The 23,091-nt window shown below is 47.7% G+C and overlaps 1 protein-coding gene across 1 annotated transcript in view; it reads right to left on the bottom strand.

The window, feature by feature from the left end:
- LOC149325823 (adenosine receptor A2a-like) overlaps nt 1-19,110 on the bottom strand; it is a 350,480-nt gene extending 331,370 nt beyond the window's left edge. The window contains exon 1 of the mRNA XM_089565149.1: nt 18,072-19,110. Coding sequence (XP_089421275.1) covers nt 18,072-18,755 — 684 coding nt within the window. The 5' untranslated portion in view covers nt 18,756-19,110. The remainder of the gene's footprint in view (nt 1-18,071) is intronic.
- Nucleotides 19,111-23,091: the final 3,981 nt, after the last annotated feature.

Raw genomic sequence — 23,091 nt, 5'->3', positions numbered from 1 at the left:
TGTACTGTTCACTTCTCCCCAAAGGCAAATAATGCGTGTTCGCCCCAGTTCCGCAGGACCAAAACTTAATTGAAATCAAAGATTCATCATTGTTTTTAGGTGTACAACTGGATCACCATCTGAAATTTGATTCCCACATTGCTTGCATCAGATCCAAGATTGCTTATGGCTTAAGGGTATTACTCAGAACCCGTTAATACTTTACTCAGCCTACATTATTAGAACATTACAACTCGTACACCCATTCTCATCTCTCATATTGTATCGCATGCTGGGATAGCACATATAGTACTTATTTGACATCGTTACAAGTAGTTATGAATCAAGCAGTCCAATAATAACGTTCAGCTCTTTTGATTCAAACGCTCAGTCATTACTGCATTGTTTGAAGATTCCTTCCGTACAAGCAAACTAACACCCTTTACATGAACGCAGCAGTACGAAAGAATGGAATCATGACTATTGTGGTCTCAACGCCTTCAGGATCGATGGTGAACTGCGCCTCGGTGAAAACATCTAACCCCACCCACGCAGAGGAGGCAGCTATTGCATTAGCTGTAGCATCTAACCCTAACGCCGTTATGCTGACTGATTCCCAGAACGCCTGTTGCAACTTCAATAACGGATTAATTCACAGGTCAGGGTTGTCATAGCTGACTAAGCATCCACCCAACCAAGCCTCAGTCATCTGGTTTTCCGGTCTCCTGGAACTACCAGGAGGAAACGAAGCCGCTCACAGGCATGCCCGCGGGCGGGATCGAAACCGCTTCTTTCGTTTCATGCAGACGAGCGCCATACCCACTGAGCCACCGCGGCGGCTAGTTATTGAGCCACCATGGCGGCTGAGCTGTGGAGTAAAACAACGTGATTGCGTAGAGGAGCTACCATAATAAAGGTATGTGTCCAGTGTGTTTTGCCTAATCATAATCTATTGCCTGGGTGTGCCGGCACACAAGCGAGGACAAACGGCCGCCGAGTATGGATTGCAATGTGATGACCTTCCCTGGCTACCCGCGAGCTGCCCGCGGGTCGCCAGAACTCGGACCAGGAGCTCGCTTTTCTCGGCTTGCTCCGAGCACTTCCGATGGCTGCCCAGATCACGTTCGTTTTTCCAAGGCTGGGGCCAGGTGTCACAGCAGGGCCCCAGTCTAGGCTATGTGCAACAGGTATTCACGCTGTTCCGGCATGTGCACCACACGCGAAGTCGCGATGTGCACATCATTTTCTGCGTGATGGCGATTAGTAAGCGGCCGGAGGCGACCTATACTTCCCCCTTTAATTGCAAAACTGCTTAATAGCCAACGTATGCGCTGCAAGGTAGAGATGTTTTTCTGCGAATTTAGCCGCTAACTATTTAGCGCAAACTCCATTTCAAGCATGAGCGCAGTCAGAGCCATGCACGTAGTACATGTCAGCGAGAAGGTGGCATCATGCCGGGACGTCTCTATTAGAAGTATAAAATCCGCCGAAGTTAGTAACAAGCCCACTCCAAGCTGAGTGAGTTTACTTAGACAAACCCCAAAGCGCGGTTCGCAAAGGAACGTTTGCGACAAGGATGGGGGAGGGTTGTGAAGGGAGCTCGTACTAGCTATCGAGAGCTTTTCTCAGGCGCAAGGTGTAAATACGCCCCTGTTACACTGGGATAAAAGTTGTTTCTGCCCGCTTCTTGCACCTTCAGCGGAGGTCTTGGAGATCAGGTTGAACCTGATTTCAGCCCGAAAAGACGTGTTTATCAGGAAGCCCGCTTCCAAGTGAAAACAGTACTGGAGGGCACACTTAAGCTGCGCTTAATGATGTGACGCGATATATCTAACGGGTTAAATGCCCATGTACAGCCTTTGTCAAAAGTTTGGAGGCCAAGGGGTTTGCTTCTGAGCCTCACTGTACGGTTCGTGATGCATCTCCAGCTCTCCAAATTTCCTCTGGGTAAGAAGATTTCTGGTTCTGCCTCCTTCAATGGGTAGGACTTCCCAGAATGCTTCAGGAATCCCATTGCAAGGCTAAGAAGTAAAACACCTGGGCTATAAACTTTTGACAAAGACTGTACGTAGAATTGGTCATTGTCTACATTCATAGGTCACTGGGAGTACTCAGCCCCGTCTGGTGCACCGGCTAAGCGATGCACCACTGCCCTGGCAGGTGGCCGTAGCAAACACAGCCTCCGGTGCGGCCAGGTCGCTCTCCCCTCTCGCGGCCAATCGTTGAATTCCAATGGCAAGATGGCGAGCGCTCCGCCGTACCACGAACGGAGCGCATATCTCCGGCGGGCATTGTTCCCTCCCACTCTGCGGGGGCACTTAGTGCAAGAAAAGCTCTACGCTCAGGGTACATGGGGGCGCCCGTCTAAGCGGGGCTTCTCTTAGAATCTCGCACTACCAGCAATTCGTCCTTGCCGCCATTCTATCTCACGTTCGGGGCAAACGGAATGCCCGCACCGCAAAATTTTAGCGATAATATCATCCAATTTTCATATTTACAGAGCTGCTAGGCTTACCAAGTACGCCTGGTATGATGCCAGAGAGAACTGGAGGTTCAAACAGGTTAATAATAAGGGAGTAATTACTCACTGACATACAACCGAACGCATGCATACGGCTACAAATGAGTAATTACTCCGATATTACAAACCTAGTCCACCTTAGGGGATTCTTCTCAACATTTCACCAACACAGTTCCCACTTTGGGTTATTGATCAATTCGCTCTTGCCCTACCATAAGCTTGCCGTCGCCAAGAATCGATGAGGTTATTCGTTTAACGGAGGACTTTGGTTCGGTGTCAGGAAGTCGGATTAATCGCTCTAAGAGTTGCGGTCTTTGGTTTGATAGCTGGGGTTCGACACCTGCTGAATATGCTGGTATGACATGGACATGCAGGCCACCAAAGTACCTTGGCGTTCCTTTGAGTGCCTATAAGCATAGCGCACATTATTGGAAAGACCGCGTGTCAACTCTTCAGCGCTATGCTCAAACGTTTGTCCCCCATGGCCTCTCAATTTTTGGCAGGGCGACCGCCTGTAATCTGTTTATCGCCACTAAAATATATTATGTACTGCAAATTATACATTGCGCAAGACTTCCTATCCAGCGTTTTCACACGGTTTTCGCTACTTTTGTGTGGGATTAGTTTTTTGAATCCATGAGGCGTGATTACCTTTTTCGGCCTGTAAGCGCTGGCGGCATTGGTCTAGTTCACCTGTATGTCCGACAGATAGTGTCACGTTTCATGTTTTTTCCGTGACACTACTCACCCCATAGTACGTTTATTCCTGCAAACAAATTTAGTTCATATTTTACCCAACCTCCTTGTGTCTTCCAATGTTTGTGACCGTCCGTGTTTGTGGGGCATAATGCAAGAGGTGTATTTGGCTGTCTGTTTCCTACTTGTTCGTTTTTCTCCTGAGTTCCTTTTTTTAGTGTCGAGGAAAAAGTTATATAAGGATTTGATTAGTATGCTCTTCCTTCCGCCCATGTACCGCTCTTTGTATTTTGGTTTACCGGAGCATGACGTACTCAAAAGAGTACGTAAGATGCCAGTCTCGCCGTGTACAAAGACCTTTTTCTTTAAGTTACACACCGGTACGTTGCCCGTTAGAACATGGTTAGAGAAAAAGGGCATTTTTGTGTCTACCGTTAATTGCCGCCTTTATGATGAACTAGAAACAATGCCGCCTTTGTGATGAACCAGAAACAATTGAGAATTGTTTCATCAGTTGCAAAGATGCAGTACTCTTCTGGGATATCCTGCAACGCACATTTAAAAATATAATTCATCTGACTCCACATTCAGTTGGCTATCTCACTGCGCTGCCATTTGTTGATGAACCCCTAGACATGTTCTTTCTGATTGGACTGCACAGCCTCTGGAAAACCCACATGATGGACAGACAATGTGAACCTGTTGTGTCTACAAAGGATCACTTCAGTAGAATGGTTGTTCATCTAAGAGACGTGTATGCCCAGACTGAGTACGAACCGGAGTGGCACTCACTATTAGTGATGTGCTCTGCATTGCCCCTTTTCTAGTGCATGGCCTTTTCAATATGTATTGTTTAACACTGTTTTCATAATGGCTTGTATATAGTTCATGTACATAGAACATTACATCACTGTAATAAATACCATGTTGAAGAAAAAAAAAAGTCCCGGTTAGCTCAATTGGTAGAGCGACTGCTCCGGTGATGCGGTGGTGCCGGGTTCGAACCCCGGACCAGGACGAATTTTTCTTTAACTACGAAGTTTCTGAGAAAGCTGTATAGGTTTCTTTTGTAGCCGTTTGGCTGCGCTCGGGTGGATGTGAATGAGTAATCACTCCCTGATTACAAATCTACTCCACTTTGGGTGATTCCCCTGAACATTTTACCAAGCAGGTTAATGATTTTGGTCTAAACACATTTTTTATTTATGCGGACGCGAACAAACGACCAAATAATTATATTCAGGAGAGTTACCACTGTAATCTGAGATGGCGTTGAACGTTTCAAACATTTCAAAACAAGGTCAGGAACCATGTTGCCCGGAGCACCGCGTAGCCACGACGACGCGGAGGAAGCAGCCGGTCGGGAGAGGAAGTTGACGCCGGTCAAATCTGTTGATTTCGTCGGAGAAAATATAGCTGCTCCGTGAAGCCGACGACTGATCCCGATATGCCATTGGAACAGACAACTCCCATTTTGCCATTGCAATGCGATTGTTCTAAGCAGAGCAGAAAAATTTTATCGAGAGTTGCCATTGGAATTCCACATAAATCAGCTGCAACCTGCGAAGGTGGGCAGTTTATTTACAGCCAGGCTGCAACATGCGAGCAGGTTGCGAGGACATCACACGGTCCCGCTACCTGGCGCATCTGCTATTTAACGCACATTACATCTGAGGAAGCCAGATCATCCGCACAACGAGAATGCCACCGTACGCAAAGTCGGGGATATGTTACGGCTAGAGCTAACTGCATGAACCTTTTAGTGGCCAGCCACTCAAATCGTCCCACACCAATTTCCAGAGTTACACCCTCATTGGTTCCATAGTTGGAGCAACGTGAGGTTGATTTGTTATACCTTGACAAACTTGATGATTTCAGAATGCGTAAGTACGACAACAGTGGGCCCTGCAAAGAGGCATATCAAACAATTAATGCGGACGGCCTTTGACAGCACGGTGCAGTTCCGGAGAAGAGCACTCGTGAGCGTCGTCTTCCTTCTGCTTTTCCTCCCTGGTCCGCGCTGGCCGCTGGGGCATCAACAGCACAAATACTCTGGCGCATGGAGGTAAATTCAAAGCTGCGCCATCTTCTCCCTGCGCTAGGTGTCCGAGTATTCGAAAAACTGAAATGTACGAGGGGGTACCCAAAAGAAACCGGACTAATTTTTTAATCGGCACAGCTTCTGTGGTACCGCGTTTTGCCTCTAGGAGCGCATAGAACGAACATTTCAGAGTCAGTAAGCCGAGTGCCGTCGCTGAAGAAGGTCAGACTAGTTTAGGCAGAGTTTTATAGTGACGACTGTTTTGTGTGAGTGTCGTTTTTGCAATGGCTGATTTTCGTGAACAGCGTGCGCCGGTGAAATTCTGATTTTTTCTCGGAAAAAGTGGAACGGGAACTCTTGAAATATTCAGAAAGACGTTCAAGGACGATGCTATGGGGACAACTCAAGTGTTCCTGAATTAAATCCTGAATCAAAGCAACAGTCATGCCAATGGAAAACTTCAAATCCACCTCGCCTCAAGAAAGCTCGTCAGGTGAAACCAAACCTCAAAACAATGCTGATTTGTTTTTTCGACGTGAGAGGAGTCGTCCGACTCACCCGACCTTGCCACGTGCTACTTTCTTTGTTTCGTAGAATGAAAAGACAGGTGAATGGAAAGCGTTTCGCTGATGTTGCTGAAGTGAAGAAAAAAACGACGGAGGGACTGTCAAGCATCACAAAAGATGAATTTAAACAATGTTTTGAAAAATGGAATGAAAGTTTCGACAAACGTATCATTGTAAGTGGAGAGTACTTTGAAGGATATTGAAGGTCTGTGCTGAAAATGTGAACAAATAAGTTCAAACAAAAATAAGTCCGGTTTCTTTTGGGTACCCCCTCGTAGGATGAAGTATCTTCCTATTTTGGATAATTTTCGAATAATTGGCACGAAAGTTGGTTTAAGGCACGTCGTGGTTTTTTAGCCACTGTTTAAAAATTAGGAGACACTTTGGCGACTAACGTGGTGCAAGGTGAAAGCCTGAGTACAGCATTCTGCCACGAATGTGGTTGTGAATGATGATTCAAGTGCTGCCAGCGAATGACGCGTCCATTGGCTGTCTGCTTGTGTCAGTGATGTTTGGTTAAGATATTAAGCTTCGCCTGTAAGAGTGGAACGCGACAGCGTCTTTCAACGCTGCCAGGGAGTCCACAGAACGCCATCGCCCATTCGGCTCTACGCCTTGCTGGACGGTAAATTTATTTTTGAGGAAAGGAAATGTATCTCTCTCGTATATCTGGGTGGACACCTGAACCTCGCCGTAGGGGAAAGGGGGGAGATGGGAGTGAACGAAGACGCCGTATTAGCTAGACGCGCCTTTGTTCATTCCAAACCATTCAGCTGGCATGGCGGAGTGGCTAGCGTGCTCGTGTTGCACTCTGGAGACCCTGGTTCGATTCCCCAACTCGACCAATTTCGTACTCGGTTTTGTTGATTTATGTGGTCTGACTAGAAAGGTTAATTAAGCTATTTGATATTTACATTATTATAATTCTATCCATCGTGTTCTCTCATTCACCTGTCAAATGTTGGAACTGTCTAGGATGTTCGACACAATGTATATGAAACGAGAAACGTCGTAACGGGCAATGGGAGTATCTGTTCTCGCTTCGGCGAGCGAGGCTTCGGCCGCTTATCTGTTTTTTGAGCGGCGTCCGCTCCGGCGGACGCAGTTGTTGCTGCGACGCGCGTCTTTTCTTTCCTTTTTCTCTTTCCTCTGATCTCTTTACTCTCCTCTGTCTGCACGATGGCAGCGGTGGTGGCTCGGCTGGAGCCAGTAGCAGGCCCGTGCAATTTCCTTTTCATCCTTCCCTCAGTCACAACAACAACAACGGGCAACGTCGAACTGGGTGGGGAAGTGGGTGGTGGTGGAGCTTTGGCCGCTTTGTTTTGTCAGCAGCTTCCGCGGACGCGGTTGTTGCTGCGACGCTCATCTTTTCTTTTCCTCTTTCATGTGACGTCTTGATTCTCCTGTATCTTAGTTAGGCTAATTGATTAATTAAGTAAACTAAACTCAGTCCCACTTAGTTGGAGCATCACTATACGATCAGTTTAATTGGTTGCATGGTTACTAGCCAAAGTACAATTGGCCCCATTTGAAATTCGCCCAACGTGACGTCACGAGCATTTTGACCAATTGAAAAGCGTGACATTTCTGTCGACAACTCCTGCTTACAACGATGAGGCATTAAAGGCTTCCGCCTTAAAAAAAAAAAGATCGCACTGACACCGCGAGCTATGCTGCCGCGACTGCTCTGCGCCCCATGGAGGCCCCGACGCGACACATTAGAGTAGCGGAGTTCACAAAGATCACACGCGGTCTCCAAGACTGGGGTACAGTGCTATTTGTCAAAAAGTATACAGCCCAAGGGATCTACTTCCAAGCCGTGTAGCGGTGCACATCTGACAGTGCTAAGCTTGGGAGGGATGAGCACTTGCGTTCCTCCGGCTTTCGTAATATTAGGGGTCCCTGAAGATCCGCAAGAGCAGGCGCGCTCCAGGGCTCAGATGCAGACCGCTTGGGCTGTATACTTTAAGGCGGAAGCCTTCAGTGCCTCATCGTTGTAAGCAGGAGCTGTCGACAGAAATGTCACGCTTTTCAACTGGCCGAAACGGTCGTGACGTCACAGTGCGCGAAGTTCAAACGGGGCCAATTGTACTTTGGCTAGTAACCATGCAACCAAGGAATCGTATAGTGATGCTCCAAGTAAGTGGAACTCAGTTTAGTTAATTGCTTAATTATCCAATTAGCCTAGTTAACCCTTCTAGTCGAGCCATATGAATAAATAAAACGGAGTAGGAAATTGGTCGAGTTCGGGAGTTGGGGAATCGAACCCCGGTCTCTGGAGTGCGAGACGAGTATGCTAACCACTCCGCCATGCCAGCTCTTTTTTTTCATTATTGCATGGAAGAACTTCCGTAAAAAGGGGGAAAACTTCAAACAAACTGGTTCGCGTGTCAAGTTACCGGGCTGATTAATACCAGCCCGCCATGGTCCTAACTCAACACTGCATCCCCATCAAAACATCAAAATTGAGGGAGGCACACACATGCATCTAGGCACGGCAGCCAGCTTGGAGGTTCTTCGCGTGCAGCATATACACTCCTCACCAAAGCACACTGTTCACGAAACACAGATTTGGACGATCTTGGTGGCTCGGCATGTCTGTCCATCATACGGCTTTTCATCAACATAAACAGATCATAAGGCACAACAGAGTTTTTGTCAACAGGAAGAAATCTAATAGTGTATGGTGTAGTTTCAATGTCCTTCTTAAGAGTTCGTTGTAGTATGTCCCAAAAGAACATGGCATCACGGCACAGGATGAAGCAATGATCAATTGTCTCAGGCACGTTACACAGACGGCAATTCACATTCCAGGGTACAAACATCCCCTTGTCATTAAGAAATGTCTTGACAGGCAGCGTCGCTGTGTGCAGTTTGAAAAAGAACGTTTTAGCGGCTGCCTGAATGCACATCCGCCTAACACGCTTTAGAACACTGATGTCCAAAGACCCCAGATAAGGCTGCCGATACAATGGTGTAGGGAACAACGACTCAGTGAGAGGCTGGGTCATCTGTTTTCTCGAGAGGCTATAGAGGTAATCTAAAGAGAAGCGCACAGTGAGGAAATTGAAAGTGTCAGCAACCTCCTTCAGGAATCCCCATAAAGTTCCCTCACGAGCCTGCACAGTCGGTGCGAATAAGTAAGGCAAATGAAAACTAAGCCGCCTAATGTGCACAGCTACCAGAAACAGGTGGTTTGCCGATTTGGAAAAGAAAAAGCGGGAAACAAGTTGATGCACGAACAGGTGAAGAAGGCCCGCTCCACCACCCTCTAAGGGAAGGAACAAATTGTCACGCCTCATGGACTCCCACTGAGAGCGCCACACGAATGTTGCAAATATTCTGTGTATTGCTTGCACCTTCCTCCTCGCACAATGCAGGACTTGAAGGACATACGCGAGCTTTGCAAACAAAAATAAGTTACAGACCTGTGCCCTCGCAAACACTGAGAGTTCCCTACCCATCCAAGCCTGTGTTTGCCGCCCTAAAGTTACAATTTGTAAATCCCAGTAGGCTGTACTGTTGCGAACTTGGTGCAGCGGAACGCCTAGGTAATCAAGAGGGCTACAGTCCCAGCATATGCCACCAACTGGCTTGGCCTAGTTCCCCAATGACCCAACCAAAAGCCTTTGGATTTCTCGAAATTAAGAGCCACGCCTGGAACATCGCAGAACTGTTTAGTGACGTGTAAAGCCTCAAGTACACTCTTTTTGTCAGAACAAAAGAGGGCGACATCATCAGCGTAGGCTAAAACTTTTAACTTCAAATTGAGCCAGAGAGAATCCGCGGCTGCGCTGTTAATTATACTGAGACAGAGGGGTTCCAGATTTAGGGCAAACAACAATGGAGACAGTGGACATCCTTGACGAACAGTTGCTTCTAGTGGTATTGGTTTCGTTAGCTCCTGGTTAACAATAGCCCTTGTATAGGAGTGCTTATAGCACAGCCTTATGCCTTTCAGCAAGACGTCACCAATATTTGCATACTCTAAGACCGCGAACAAGAAATTGTGCCGAACTTTATCAAACGCCTTCGCCAAGTCAATTTGAATCAAAGCTACTTGGCCTGTCTCATCTGATACTGTCTCTAATACTGAACGTGCAATATGGATATGTGTTTGAATCCTGCGGCCTCTAATACCACAGACTTGATGCGAACCTATCAAGTCCATAATGACGAGCTGCAGACGACTGGAAAGAACCTTGGCAAAAATTTTGTAATCAACACTGCAGAGGGAAATTGGACGATATCCCTCAACAGTTTTCAACCGATTGGTATCTTTGCTTTTGGGAATTAATATTGTGTGCCCAGAATAGAAAGTGGGAGGCAGGACACGCACATCATAAGATGCTTGGAAAACTTCCATCAAAACAGGCACTAGGCAAGGCGAAAATGTTTTATAGAATTCGTTAGTAATACCGGCTGGCCCAGGAGATTTCTGGCTTTGCAGGGCAGAAATGGCTGATTGAATTTCATCCAAAGTGATAGGTCCCTTCACTATAGCACACTTCTCATCGTCAAGTCGAGGGAAGTTTCCGAGTAAGGAACTGTAATCGAAACCCTGATTTGGATCTTCGCAACTGCCAAACAACTTCCGATAATAGTCGAAGAAAGCAGCAAGAATACCATGCGCATCGCTGTATGTGCAATCACCGTACTGAATTTCCAATATTTCTTTCGCGAGAGCATTCTCTCTTTCATCACTCAGGGCCCGACGAGAAGGTTGCTCTTCAAGAAACCTTCGGGACCTAGATCTTATCAAGGCTCCCTTATATCTTTCTGTCGCAAATTGTTGAAGCTCGGCTTTTACGTTATTAATCTCTTCGAGATAGGCACCCGGGCTAACCCTCTCTAACTCATGTAGCACCGTTAGGGTGCGCCCGAGCTCACGAAGGTGATCTCTCTTCGAAAAAGCGATTCTTGCTGAGGCCTCAATTGCCAAGTTTTTGGTCTCCTGTTTAAACAAGTCCCACTTTTGAAAAACGGACAGAACACGGCGTGACCATGCGTCTTTCAAACAAGAAGGAACAGCACGCTGAAAGATTTCGTCTGAGAGCAGACAGTTATTCATCTTCCACAACTCCCATCGAGGGTGAAGTACATGCCGAGTGTACCTCCCTATCTGAAGAGACACCATACAGTGGTCACTGAAGAAGATGGGCCGCACCCAGTAGCCAAACACACTTGCTAACGCGTCTACAGAGACGTAAATTCTGTCAAGGCGAGCATTAGAGGTGAACTGAAAATGAGTGAAATGTATACTGTCGCCTTTTTCCTGTCCCACATCCACAAGATTATATTCAGAAACCAAATCGGTAAGTAATGCAGAAGTAGGGTCGTATCTCTTACATACCACTGATCGGTCCTCATCCCTACAAACGCAATTAAAATCTCCCAACAATATAATTTTGCGGTCCATGCACAAATGTTCAACTAATGACAGAAAGAAAAGCCGTCTATCGCGCTGCTTTATGGGGGCGTAAACACAAATAATCCGCCACTGTGCACCTGAAATTGTGAGATCACAGCATATAAATCGCCCCTCGTCATCTATGCAATAAGACATGGCTGTCATCTCTAGCGTGTTCGCCAGGAATAGCATACAACCGCCGGATAAGCCTCTCGCGTGGCTATCAATAATGATTTATTCCGACAAAAAAGGCTCGAGAGCAGCTTGTCTCTTCACCAAAGGACAACTTTGTTTCCTGGATAGCGGCTACACGCACGCTCCATTTCTTTAAGAGATGCCGTACCTGCTATTGCCTCCTACGATTACGCATACCCCTAACGTTAAGGGTAGCGACTTGATATGCTGCGACGCTCGCCATTTTTGGTGTCAGTCTTAACAAACGCCATCCCCTGGAATGGGGTCGCCCCCTTTCCGTGGCCTCTACACATTGTGCCTTGTTATCAGCGCCATCGATACACACCTCGTCAGCATCTGCTGGACGTTTCAAAGGTGCGGTGCTCTCCGTGTCTTCCTCTGAGACAGCCAAGGCCTCGGCCCACGAACCCGAGGGGAGCACATCACTCGCTGCCACACTGACAGCCGACAGAGAACCGGACACGCCAGAGATCGACGCCACACACGGCTCACCGTTACCCTTCAACGACGAAGCAGAATCAGCAACAGAGGTGGATCGGCGAGCATTCGCGGGCTGTATCGCCTCGACTGACTCCACAGAAGGCATATCCGGACGTTGTCCTGTGGCGACGAGGAGTTCCTGTGTAGCAAGCACACCAGTCTCAGTAGCACTCACGGGGGGGTCCGGTTCTGGCGGTTTTCGATCTGGAGGCGCGGATGCTAGATGGCCAGTCGCTTCAGATTTGTACAACATGAACTGGTGGACGAGTTGGTCTGACATATCTAGTAAAGCAGAAGGTTCTGGTCAGCTTACTGGGCTAAAAGCTGTGCGTAAACAGCTTGACGAGGCCCCAGCCAGCCGTTACAAGGCATAACAGCACACATTAAAAGAATATTCATATACATCGAGAAGCAAATAGTTGATACAACAATGAAACAAAAGAGTATCATGGATTCAATTAAATGCAGTGAACATATAGTTGTATTAAGATGACACCAAAAATATTAATTCGGCAAGTAACACTAACTGCAAGGAAATATGCATACAATCAACTCAATCAATGACAGCAAATCTTACACACTTTATTAACGCTTTAAACGAAAAATTTGTTAAACAAACTGAGGAAAATTAGAGAGAAATTTTCAGCTAAGGGAAAGAACATCAGGTTATATCATTACAAAGTAATGACGTAGTGTAGCTTCGGTAGATTTATTCGTGTCTTTGTACTTGTTGAGAATTGTGGGAAGATTGTATTCTAGTGTCTGCAGCCTGTAGTCTGTTCGAAAAAAGGGTACTAGCCATTTGTCTGGTATTGTTGATTATGAATGGAAGCTTCTTTTTTAAATGGTGTGCAATTTCAATGCATGTAATTTGTACTTCTGGACTGTAAATGGGCTTCTTAAACGTTTAGCGTCGTACTCTTCTTAGTTTTTTTCACCTCTGTGGAGAAATCAATGAGCGCGAATTTCTTTTTTTTTGTATATTTTCCTGACCACTGTCTGATGTTGCCAGTGCGGGGCCTTGTCCAGCTGCCACTGTGACCGCTTTTTCTACAGCCCTCCGGCATCATCTGTACGTGATGCGAATGAATAAAGTGATCGCTTTTAAGTGGAGGCTAACGAAAAGGGTTCATCTTCAAGTGAGAGAAACGTAGCGAGTTTTTGAAAGGGAAATTATGAGTACAACTCTAACAGACAGGAAGAGATCAGAGCGGATCAGGGAAGAAACGAGCGTTAAGGACATCTTAGTTGAAATCAAGAGGAAGAAGTGGGCTTGGGCAGGGCATGTAATGCGAAGGCAGGATAACCGCTGGTCGTTACAGTGGCTCTGGAACATCTTCTGAAGGGGAGTAGATAAACTCGCTCAATCACTGGATTCTTCCGCTGTGAACGCCTGAGCTAAAAAGAGGGGACACTTAAGCTCCGCCTCAAGAATATGACGCGAGAGCGCAGTGGGTCGAGTCCCATACATGCAGACTGCCATTCTAGCACACTTTACATTCACACCCCTCCTGGCTCAGTGGTGCAGCGGTTAAGCGATGAACCATTGCCCTACTGCGATGGAAGGTGTTCCCAGCGGTGGGCGTTGTGGGGCACAGGGTGATCTTGCCGCGCGACCAATAATTAATTTAACTGGCGCTTTCCATGGCGGCCAGTCTGCTCACTATTCGGTGGGCAGGTTGTGATGACGCCGCAAGGTCAGGTGATCTATGCGGCCCACCTGCCTCCCAGGTTGCTCTTCGGGCACCACCTGACTCTGGTAGGTTGTGTCATGTAGCACAGATGGCGATACCCGGCTTTACATAGCAGAGTGAAGCTTCAATAGCACCCTTGTACAAGCAGCTGCAGGGAACCCACAATCGCGCGCCAAAGTTGGCGCGTCCCCTCTGGCGACTTTTCATGATCGCACATCACGTGGGAATGCGACAAAACGCCGGTCAACCCAATCGCTGGAAACCCAAGCGCAGTGCAGTCGGAGCCGATGCTGACCAGCAAGGACGGAAATGATGAGCTTGGTCCGACCTGCCAAGAGGGCAGCAGCAAAGCCAAGTGGCGCCTTGGTCTGAGGGCACGCCTGCTCTATGAGAAGCTACTATTGTGAGACATTCCAGCGGCTAAAAAGACGCGGACGAAGGTAGACGAGACAGGACGAACGCCGGTTACTTCAACTGAGATTTATTCCACAAATAGGTATTTATGGACAAAGGGGACGCAAGGAGAAGTAATCTGTGACCAGATAAAAACCCATTATCCAAAAAATGCAGAAGGCGCCAGTGAGAAGGGCATCAAGCTGCGATAAAAACAGAGAATGATCGCGCACTCCTCTGTCGCACGCTGCGGCGCGATTATGTTGAAGGGACAGCTATTGGTGAGACTCTTTCAGGAATTATGCAGCTACCTCGGCCGCGGCCAGTCAGCAGAGACAGCAGAGTTCATTACCTAGAGCGAGAGCTGGCACTACCGCCTAAGCGAGTTTCTTAATCATTCACCATGGCAATGCCAGGGACACGGCGTATCGTACTTTGCTTGGCCGTAAAACAACTGCAGAAATACAGATTATCGCCGATTAACGGTGGAAGGAGGCGCCGGTTTACTATCAATACTCCCTGTAATAAAATATGCTTACTGCACTATCGGTGTGTAAAGCAACGCGGCACCAACGAGCTCCGCTGTTTAAATTTTTTTCCACCGCGCGTTTACCCGTTTGGTAAGAAAAAGTCGTCCTGCGAACTCAGAAGCGAAAGGAGTGCTGCAAAGAACTGCAAATGGTGGAGCACCTAGACTACGCTCTGTTCGCGTTTCTTTCGATGGCCCCTCTACACTGCAACAAATGAGCAGAAATGCAGGTCGGCGTCGAAGAGCACCGAATCATCCCACGCCGGCAAATATAGCTAATCGTGGAAAATATTTTTTTTTCTTTGCATTTACCAGACACACTGCTTAGAGAAATTTTCTATTAGCTCTTAAAATAGTACACTACAGACACTTCCGGTGAAGTGTGCACGCTAATGCAGTTTCGCGCCCAACGTGCAGGCATATAGGCTATGGTTTGTGTATGGGGAACTTGGCCGAGCACTCGCATTCCTATGAGAAACTATAGTTTGCACGCACTAAGCTCCGGCTCTCGCCATATCCTGGAGCTGCATTTACAGATTTTTCCAGGCGAAACATGAAAGCTGTCCTACCCGTAAGTAACGGCTATACTCATGCTAACAAGTGAAACATGCGGCTATTTTTGGGAATTAATTCATCCATGAAGTGTAACACGTTCCTGCATGCAGTGCGCGGTAACCGCCAGTCTTCGAAATGGAGCAAACGCAATCTTCGGTGATTATGGTTAACATAAGCTGCGCTAGTCGAAGTACTTTGCTCGTACTCCTTCGACTCAGAAGCAGACCCCTTGGTATGTATACTTTTTGCAAAGACTGTACGTTCAGCTAACCTCGATGTGATGCCCGATCACGCAGGTCAAAGCTTGATTGTTCGCAGTCCTCATCAGCAGCAGAATGTATTTTTGCAATGGTCACACAGTTAATATGCCGACTTGTCGCTCCAATCTATGTCCACCATTTATGACACCTGTCTAGAGCCGTGCTGTTCGCACTATTATTTGTTTTGCACGCACAAGCACGGAAATAAACTGACTAATAGTCAGTTTGCGTATGTACTCAATGTTAGCGAAAATTATCGATTCGTATTCGATTATTCGACTCGGTAGGAAAGCTACACTAATTGTCCACCAATGTGCAGAGTGGTCACAGCAGCCCACTGCCGAGTTCTCAATTGAGAAAAAAACTTTGTTCTCTCATTTCACCTTCCAATTACCAGGTAGCGCAAGCTTCTGCTAGACAAAGCCAGCTTGCTGCATCAGTGGCGCCAAGGGTTGGGGCAAACGGTCTTCAGGCCGAACAGGCTCCAGACGCTGTGTTCAGCTCACTTTGAGTGCCTTCGGCTCTCTAATGAACTGCTTGCATATAGCTGGCTAACTACACAAGCACAAAGTGCACAAAACACCAGTGATCTCTGCGGCGGTGAAAACAAAACTGACTAAACAAAAAATTCGATCCGTAGCAAAGTCAATTGTGGATGAAGTACAGAACCGCCAGATTTCCCTCTAGTGAATAGTAAAGAACTTTATGAGCAGCGTCGCTCCGGAGGATCAGAAAGCTACCCCTCCCCCCCCCCCCCCCCCTCCCCGGGGAATTCCTGCGGTGGGGTCGGTGTAGGAGCGCCAACCTTCGAACGGGAAAAAAAGTGAAGAGGGGAGAGGGAAAGGCGGGAAGACGCTGAAATTCAAGATTTAAGGTTTCTAGCACCTACAAAAGGCATTTTAAAAATTCTCGCCGGAGGATATTCGGGAAGCGGCGTTCGTTAACATTCGAGAAATACCGCACCTCATATAGAACCCCTTTCGGAGCCGCATGAGGGGTAAGTGACTAGATTCCATGCGAAGGCAACCGCAGCAGGGAACGGCAGAAAGTTAGGCAGATTGTCTGGTGATGATAATGACGAAGAATAAAGCTTCTTTATTCTGCTGCAAACCGAACACTGGTAGCCGACAATTTCCTCTCGCAAAGAACCTGAAAAACTGGAATTATGAAGCCATTTCTTGAAAAACCCGATTTTTGCCACAGTTTGGCGTCCAAAACATCATTCAGTTTTTGTACCCCGAAATTAAATAAAAGAAACACAAAAAGCCGTAAACGAAGTCCACTAGATATTAAGTGCGAAGAAATCATGAACAGCTTTCTATTTTCACTGTTGGCATATTTGGTCGTCGATGAACTTTGCGGTTTCGCACTAAACAATGCTGTATAGAACTGCCTCTAAAACCTTGCTTATTTCCGCGATGCTCCAGTTTGAAACGGACCATTCAGTTCGCACACAGAACGAAATCCCTCGGTCCTCCTACACTGAAGCTGAAAATGGGTCATTGGCAATTACCTGCCCAGGGATGAACTATTTAGACGAAATGAAAAGTGTGGTTTGCATTCATGGTAGCGTGTAATCATCGGCTAACTGTGAATAACACGCTCCCTTTCCACTCGGAACTGCTGATCGAAAAACGTAATTGGCGACGCGCAAGGAGACCAGCGATAGCGGCCAAATAACCCGGGGTGTGAGCAGCTGTTCTCAAGAGGACGACTTGAGCACTGAGCTAATCTAATTATACACATTCCCCTTCTTATTGTCTTGGTTCACTCGGGGGAGTCCAGCCAATATTCAAAAAGTTGCCGAGGTCCCAGCCATTCTGAAGACACCTAAATATCAAAATTTTTAACGACTTTTTTTTCCGGCTTCATAAACGTGTAAAATGACCCGACAAACATTTGTAGCCATGCTCATCATTGGCTTCCGCAATGTAAGCTGATAGCAAATCCCATCGCATTGACCACCGCAATGAACTGCCGCAAACCCACTGCATAAAATGCAGGTCATGTTGAGCTACTTTCATTCAAAGCAAATGTGCATCGCAGAGGTAAGTTTTAACCCTTGCGGCGGACGCTGAGGAGTAAACGCCTCTTGTACGAGTGCCCGCCTGCAGTTACTAACATTGATCAACCGTGTTCAGTTCACTTCTATCATTTTTGCTAGATTTTTGAAAGCCAGATATTAGTGGCCTCCTTAAGCTACATTTGGCGCACTTTCCAATTTTTGTTTGCTTCTCCGCAAGTATGGAGGTGAGTATGGCTCATTACGAGCTGTCTTGCACGCAAAATATACTCCGCTAAATACTGTTTATGTGTACCGCCCTTCCATAAAAAGTTTTAGTCAGTCTATAGAGTCTCTATAGACTTCTATTAAGTCTATAGACTGTCAATAGAGAAATCCTACAGAACAGTCTAATAGGCAATACAAATGCCATAGACAGTCACAGACAACCTATAGATTTATGGCCATAGACTTTTAGTACACTTTTGTCTATGGAAAGTCTATAGACTATGAATAGACAAAAAGCAATATCTATAGGAAGTCAGTAGAGTCAATAATAAGTCTATAGATTGTGTATAGATCATTTTTATAAGGGCGTGGCGCATTTAGTCGGTGATCATTAGCTATGGAACGGAAACCATAAATTAAAATTTCAGTTTGATCCTCAGAACATACACAGCAAGACTTCCAGGTGAAGAATCTTGACGTGCGCTTTTGAAGCACGAAACATGGGGGCAGCCCCTCACTGACCTCGTATATGGCGGCCACGATGCGATGCCTGTGCGTTCGCGCGATGAGCAGCACCTGCAGGCTGCTGGCGGCAATCAGAGACGCCGGGAAGAGGAGCGCGAGCCAGACGTAGCTGAGCGCGTAGGCCAGTCCGACGGGCCCTCCATCGCCGCACGACGCGACGCACCGGAACGCGCCGTACGCGTAGGGACACACTCCCAGCAGCGGAGGCATCGCCGCCGCGGCGGCCACCAACCACGCGGCGGCCAGGAACGTGCACGTCCGCCGCGTGTTCACCAGGCGCGAGTAGTGCAGGGGACTGGCCACCGCCGCGTACCGGTCGCAGCTGAGGCCGCACAGGGTCCACACCGCGACCGCCGGCACGACGGCCCACAGGGTTCCCTGGACGTAGCACGCCCCGGAGGCGTCGATCACGTCGGGCGGCGCGGCGACCGCGCCGAAAGCCGCGTTGGATGCGAGCACGAGGAGGCAGAAGACGCTGTCCACAAATGCCAGGTGCAGCAGGAGCAGGTTGTTGGCCGTGCGAAACTGGCGCTGCCACAGGAGCACCACGAGGATGTACGCGTTCAGCACGAGGCCCACGGTGGCCGCGAGGCAGGTGCAGAGCAGATGCCATGGGCCGCCGTCAGCCGCGTCCAGCCAGTCCTCCTCGACGGTGACGTTGGGGCCGGCCGCGCTCCTCATGCCGGCCGCTGCCCGCCGACTGAGGGGAGCCCCGCGCCGGCCCGAAGCTTAGCGTGGCGCGCGCTCCGCCGGCGACCGACGGAGGTAGCTGCTGCACTGCCTCCCCGAGGAGGAGGAGCGCCGCTCGGCAACCGCTGGCCCCGTTCTGCGCCGGCAGCAGGCGCGACCGCTCTCGGGAGCGCTGTGAAGAGGCGTGGCGCGATATTTGACTGCCCCTGCTTCGCAGCTTCGGCGCTCCTTTCGGTTGGGCCAGCTTTTTTTTCCGCTCCTGGTGTTACGGCTGGGCCGTCGGAAGCGCTCTCGCGGTATCGGCGGCGGCTTGGCCCGGTTCGCGCGTTCCCGGGAAAGCGGCTGGGCTTGCGTCCGTGCTCGCCTGTTTTGAGAATGCCTCGCGTCACCCGCGGCTTAACGATGTCTCAATATCTGCGCGTCGGTGCTGCTGTCACTGATCGTGCGATAGACAATGGAAACACCGACACGCCCGTTCACGCGCTGTGCACAAGGGACCACAAAGGGCGCTCAGCGTGGTGCCGATGTTGCGCAAGCATCGACTGACACGTGTCTGGGCCAGGAGAATGTGCCTGGCCTGCGTCACTGGTTTCCGGCTGTGGACATCGCTGCAGTCTGGGGCTGCATTCAGCGCGGCTTGTTGACGGTTGGGCGAGCTCTAACAGAACCTTGTGTACGCGCCGAAACTATCGAGCCTTATAGGTGTGTCGTGTGGGGTGTAGAGAAGGGACGCAGGGACGGGGTTTTGATCCTCTCCTAATAAAAACTAAATGCTTTATTTTATATCATAGCGCATTCATGGCTAGAATGATGTGACGGAATAACATTTGCTGTGAAAGTTATGGTCTTTCCTTCGTGGAAATTGGGAGTTTCGTTTTAAATGTGAGGCGAATCCCGACACCGAAACTGAGAGGTGCGCGGAGAGGTAAAGTGGTCAACATCGCTGACAAATCGTGCTTATCTAAGCACAGCGCGGAGTTGGAAAGAATGCGTACGAAAGAATGCAAATTGGAAACAGTGGCAAAAAGATCACAATTACAACATTTCTTCCAGTCAATATCAGACTAATACACTGAGGCCACGGGGTGACTTGCTAGGATGTGAGGTGTGCCAGCACACAACGTGTTGCGCCGACCATTTCCCGAACATTACTGTGCATTGTATATTGCTCGGTTACTCTCCCTGAAGCTCTAGTTGTGCTATGAGAGATGCCGTAGTGGAGGGCTCCGAATATCCTAAGCTTAAATCCTCCTAGGTTCTGTGAAGGGAAACAGTGGAGAAACTGAAGCTGGCTTGTGTCGGTAGATTACCATCTCCTAACCGCAAAAAGAACCCTCTTACTTAGAAGAAAGATCGCGCTTGTAAGGTGGAAAAGAGCAATAATTGAAGTGAGATATAAAGTATCGCCGTCATAGCTCATTTTGCAAGTACAGGGGCGATGACGAAAACATCGAAACCCCGATCTCTGTTCTTGAGAAATGCGCAGGAGGAGACGACGGTGAGAAAATGAGGGTACCGTTACAATATACATATGAGGGAGTCGACGGTCACCGATTTCATCTTTCACTTTTTTTATTTGCGGCGTTGATCAGTGGGAATTCGATGATGTAAATATTTTACCACTTAAAGATTGCTGGTTAAGAGGTGAAAAAAAAGAATTGCATGCCGCCGGTGGGATCTGAACCCATGACCTCCGAATTTAGCGTCCGGTGATCTGCCAACGGAGGTAAGGCAGCGGCTCACCAGGTCTTCTATGAGCTTCCCCTGAGAGTGTTCACCGGCGCCACCCTCGTTCGTGGCAGCGTATACAGCATACTCCCTGGGTTACCGCAACTCTCACATGGGACGTGATCGACCACTTTATTGATATTGCCTTTTGTCTATTCATAGTACATAGACTGTCTAAACGGCGAGTGCATATTTAAAATACAAGAAAGAAGGAAAAACAGTGTTCGAAGCCAGAGAGAACACTTGGCGGCGCCACATGCGGCCTGCACCGTTTCGGTACGTTTAGCGCCTCCCGGCTACGTTCTTTGCTCGCCCCCGTGGTTTAGTTTGTGACGCGCGCCTTCGATTTACAAGTGCGGAGATTCAGGGGCGCCTCTAAGTGCTCCTGGGAAGAAGTTCATGACTTGTCACGCACCTGTGACGCTTTCTTCGCTTTTACTCAGCGTGCCTGTGTGCCTGCCGCTCACAGCCAATTGAGGCACGCGGACTTACCGCGGTATCCGTTCCCCTTTTGGTCCGCAGCCAAACGACCATGTTTTAATAGCGCTCTTTTTTCCTCGCCCGACAGTCTCGCGTTAAATTTCAAACAATGGCACTTATTTTTGTGTTTGAGTAATTATTCAGAGGTGTTCTGAAGCATTTGCGTTCTCTGTTGTTTATTCTCGAAAAGACTGATGTGGTAATAGGAAGCGGAAGTTATTGCAGAAAGGAGTCACTCTACTTTGCCATCGACGTAAGACACTCATTTTAATTGTAGGCACAGTTCACCCAATCAAGCATACCTTTTCACGTCACCCTGCGTTTTCGTCCCTTGCATTGTCCTCAAATGATAATAAAGTATCGTGAAAATAAAAAAGCGCATTTTTTTTAAATTGACTCTGCGGCCGGTTTCAGGTTCACATGCAGGCGGTAGAAGTTGACAAACGTCATTAGTTCACAGTACCTGACTTTTTTTTGTAGAGCAGAAGCTTTTGTGTTGTATATTATGTGGAGAATGTTGTAAACAGCCGCGATTTTTCGTACAAGTGTTTCTTTTGTAAAAAAATTAATGTTCCTTACAATATAAGTCCACAGACTCCTGTGTGAACTCGTATATTTATGCAAATATTACAGCGAACGAAACACTTAACTCTTCGTGTTTAATAAAGGAAAAATAATTAAGCTATTTGTTTGGGTGCAGGCTCTCTTTCTCTTTTTTTTTGTTTTACTCGCGGCGTATAATACCCCCTCCTCCCCCCCCCCCCCCCAAAAAAAAAATACTTCTGGCTATGCCACTGGTCACAACTGGCCGCCAGATGAGCCTTGGCTGCCAACTTGGTTGAATGTCATGCCGTTGGACAGTAGACAGAAAGCAGCTATAAAGGAAGTACACTGTAAAAAAAATGCTCCACAGTACAGAGAAACCCGCTGGTAATGCGTTGCCGGAGGGTTTTCCGCAACATGAATACAGCGACTCCGTCCGACGGTTGTCACATTCTTGGTAACGGAAAGTTACGCTATGCTATGAACGAGAATGAAATCGTTTCTTTGCAACGAATGCTTCTGTTGTGTTCTTATTAAAGGTCCCGTAATGTGTATGCATACTTCCTCCGTTCACTTGGAAGTCATCTGATCTAGAACGGAAATAAACTGCATTGTAATTATGTACTATCGAGAGCAAAATTAACAGACCCCTGCCAGCGCGTTCCGATCCGCGCCAAACTGCATGCGAGCACCGCCTGAAGAAGCGCTCCTAGTGCCGAGACGAGCGCAGTGGCGTGCGCCCATCTCGAGGAGCGCTACGCATTGCGTGCCACTGCGCTCGTCTCAGCATCTGGAGTGCTTCGTCAAGCGGCGCTTGCATGCAGTTTGGCATAGATCGGCACGCGCTGGCAGGGGTCTGTTATTTTTGCTCTCGATAATACTTTCAGTAGTACACGCACATGCATCTGTGTACAGCTTCTGCCCAGAATGTTCACTGCAGATATAGTAGTCCAGAGGCTGAGGAAATAAGTATTATGTACAAAACTTTCATGCATATTATGTATTGCACACGTACAAAGAATGCAACTTAGAATGAAAGAGTGGCAAGTGTTTGGTTGAGTACAAGTACATACGTTTTATTTTCATGACAAATTGCACACATTGTACCTCTAAACATTGCTGTCAGATCCATCTGAAAAGATAAAAAAATCCTCATTTAGTAGCCACACAACACCTATTATAAATTTCACAAATACATTTGAACCATCCGCTATTGAACAATCGGCTTTCGTAGAAGCTTGTAAAAGCCATTTACTGAGAACCAAACCAACATGATTAATTGCCTAAAATTCATTTCTCATAACAGTAAACAGCAAAAACCACAGGACCAGCAAGAAGCGGACAAAATGTGCTTACTCGGACACCACTGTGTGCATGAAAGTCTTTACGGTTGTCTACAATTTTGTGCAAATAGAAAGTAGCTAAGGATGGGTGCCAAATACAATTCAATGCAGATGCCTTTCATTACATAGTACTCAATGCACAACTTAGTGAGCAAGGAACATTGGTAGCATCTGAAAAAGGCCAGACACTTGCCCACAAGCATGATGATGATTGTGACTTTTGATGGCGCGAG

The sequence above is a fragment of the Amblyomma mixtum genome, chromosome 10 (genome assembly GCF_055824585.1).
Source record: "Amblyomma mixtum isolate Tamu chromosome 10, ASM5582458v1, whole genome shotgun sequence".
NCBI classification, from domain to species: Eukaryota; Metazoa; Arthropoda; class Arachnida; order Ixodida; family Ixodidae; genus Amblyomma; species Amblyomma mixtum.
This window is presented reverse-complemented; position numbering and strand designations above follow the sequence as displayed.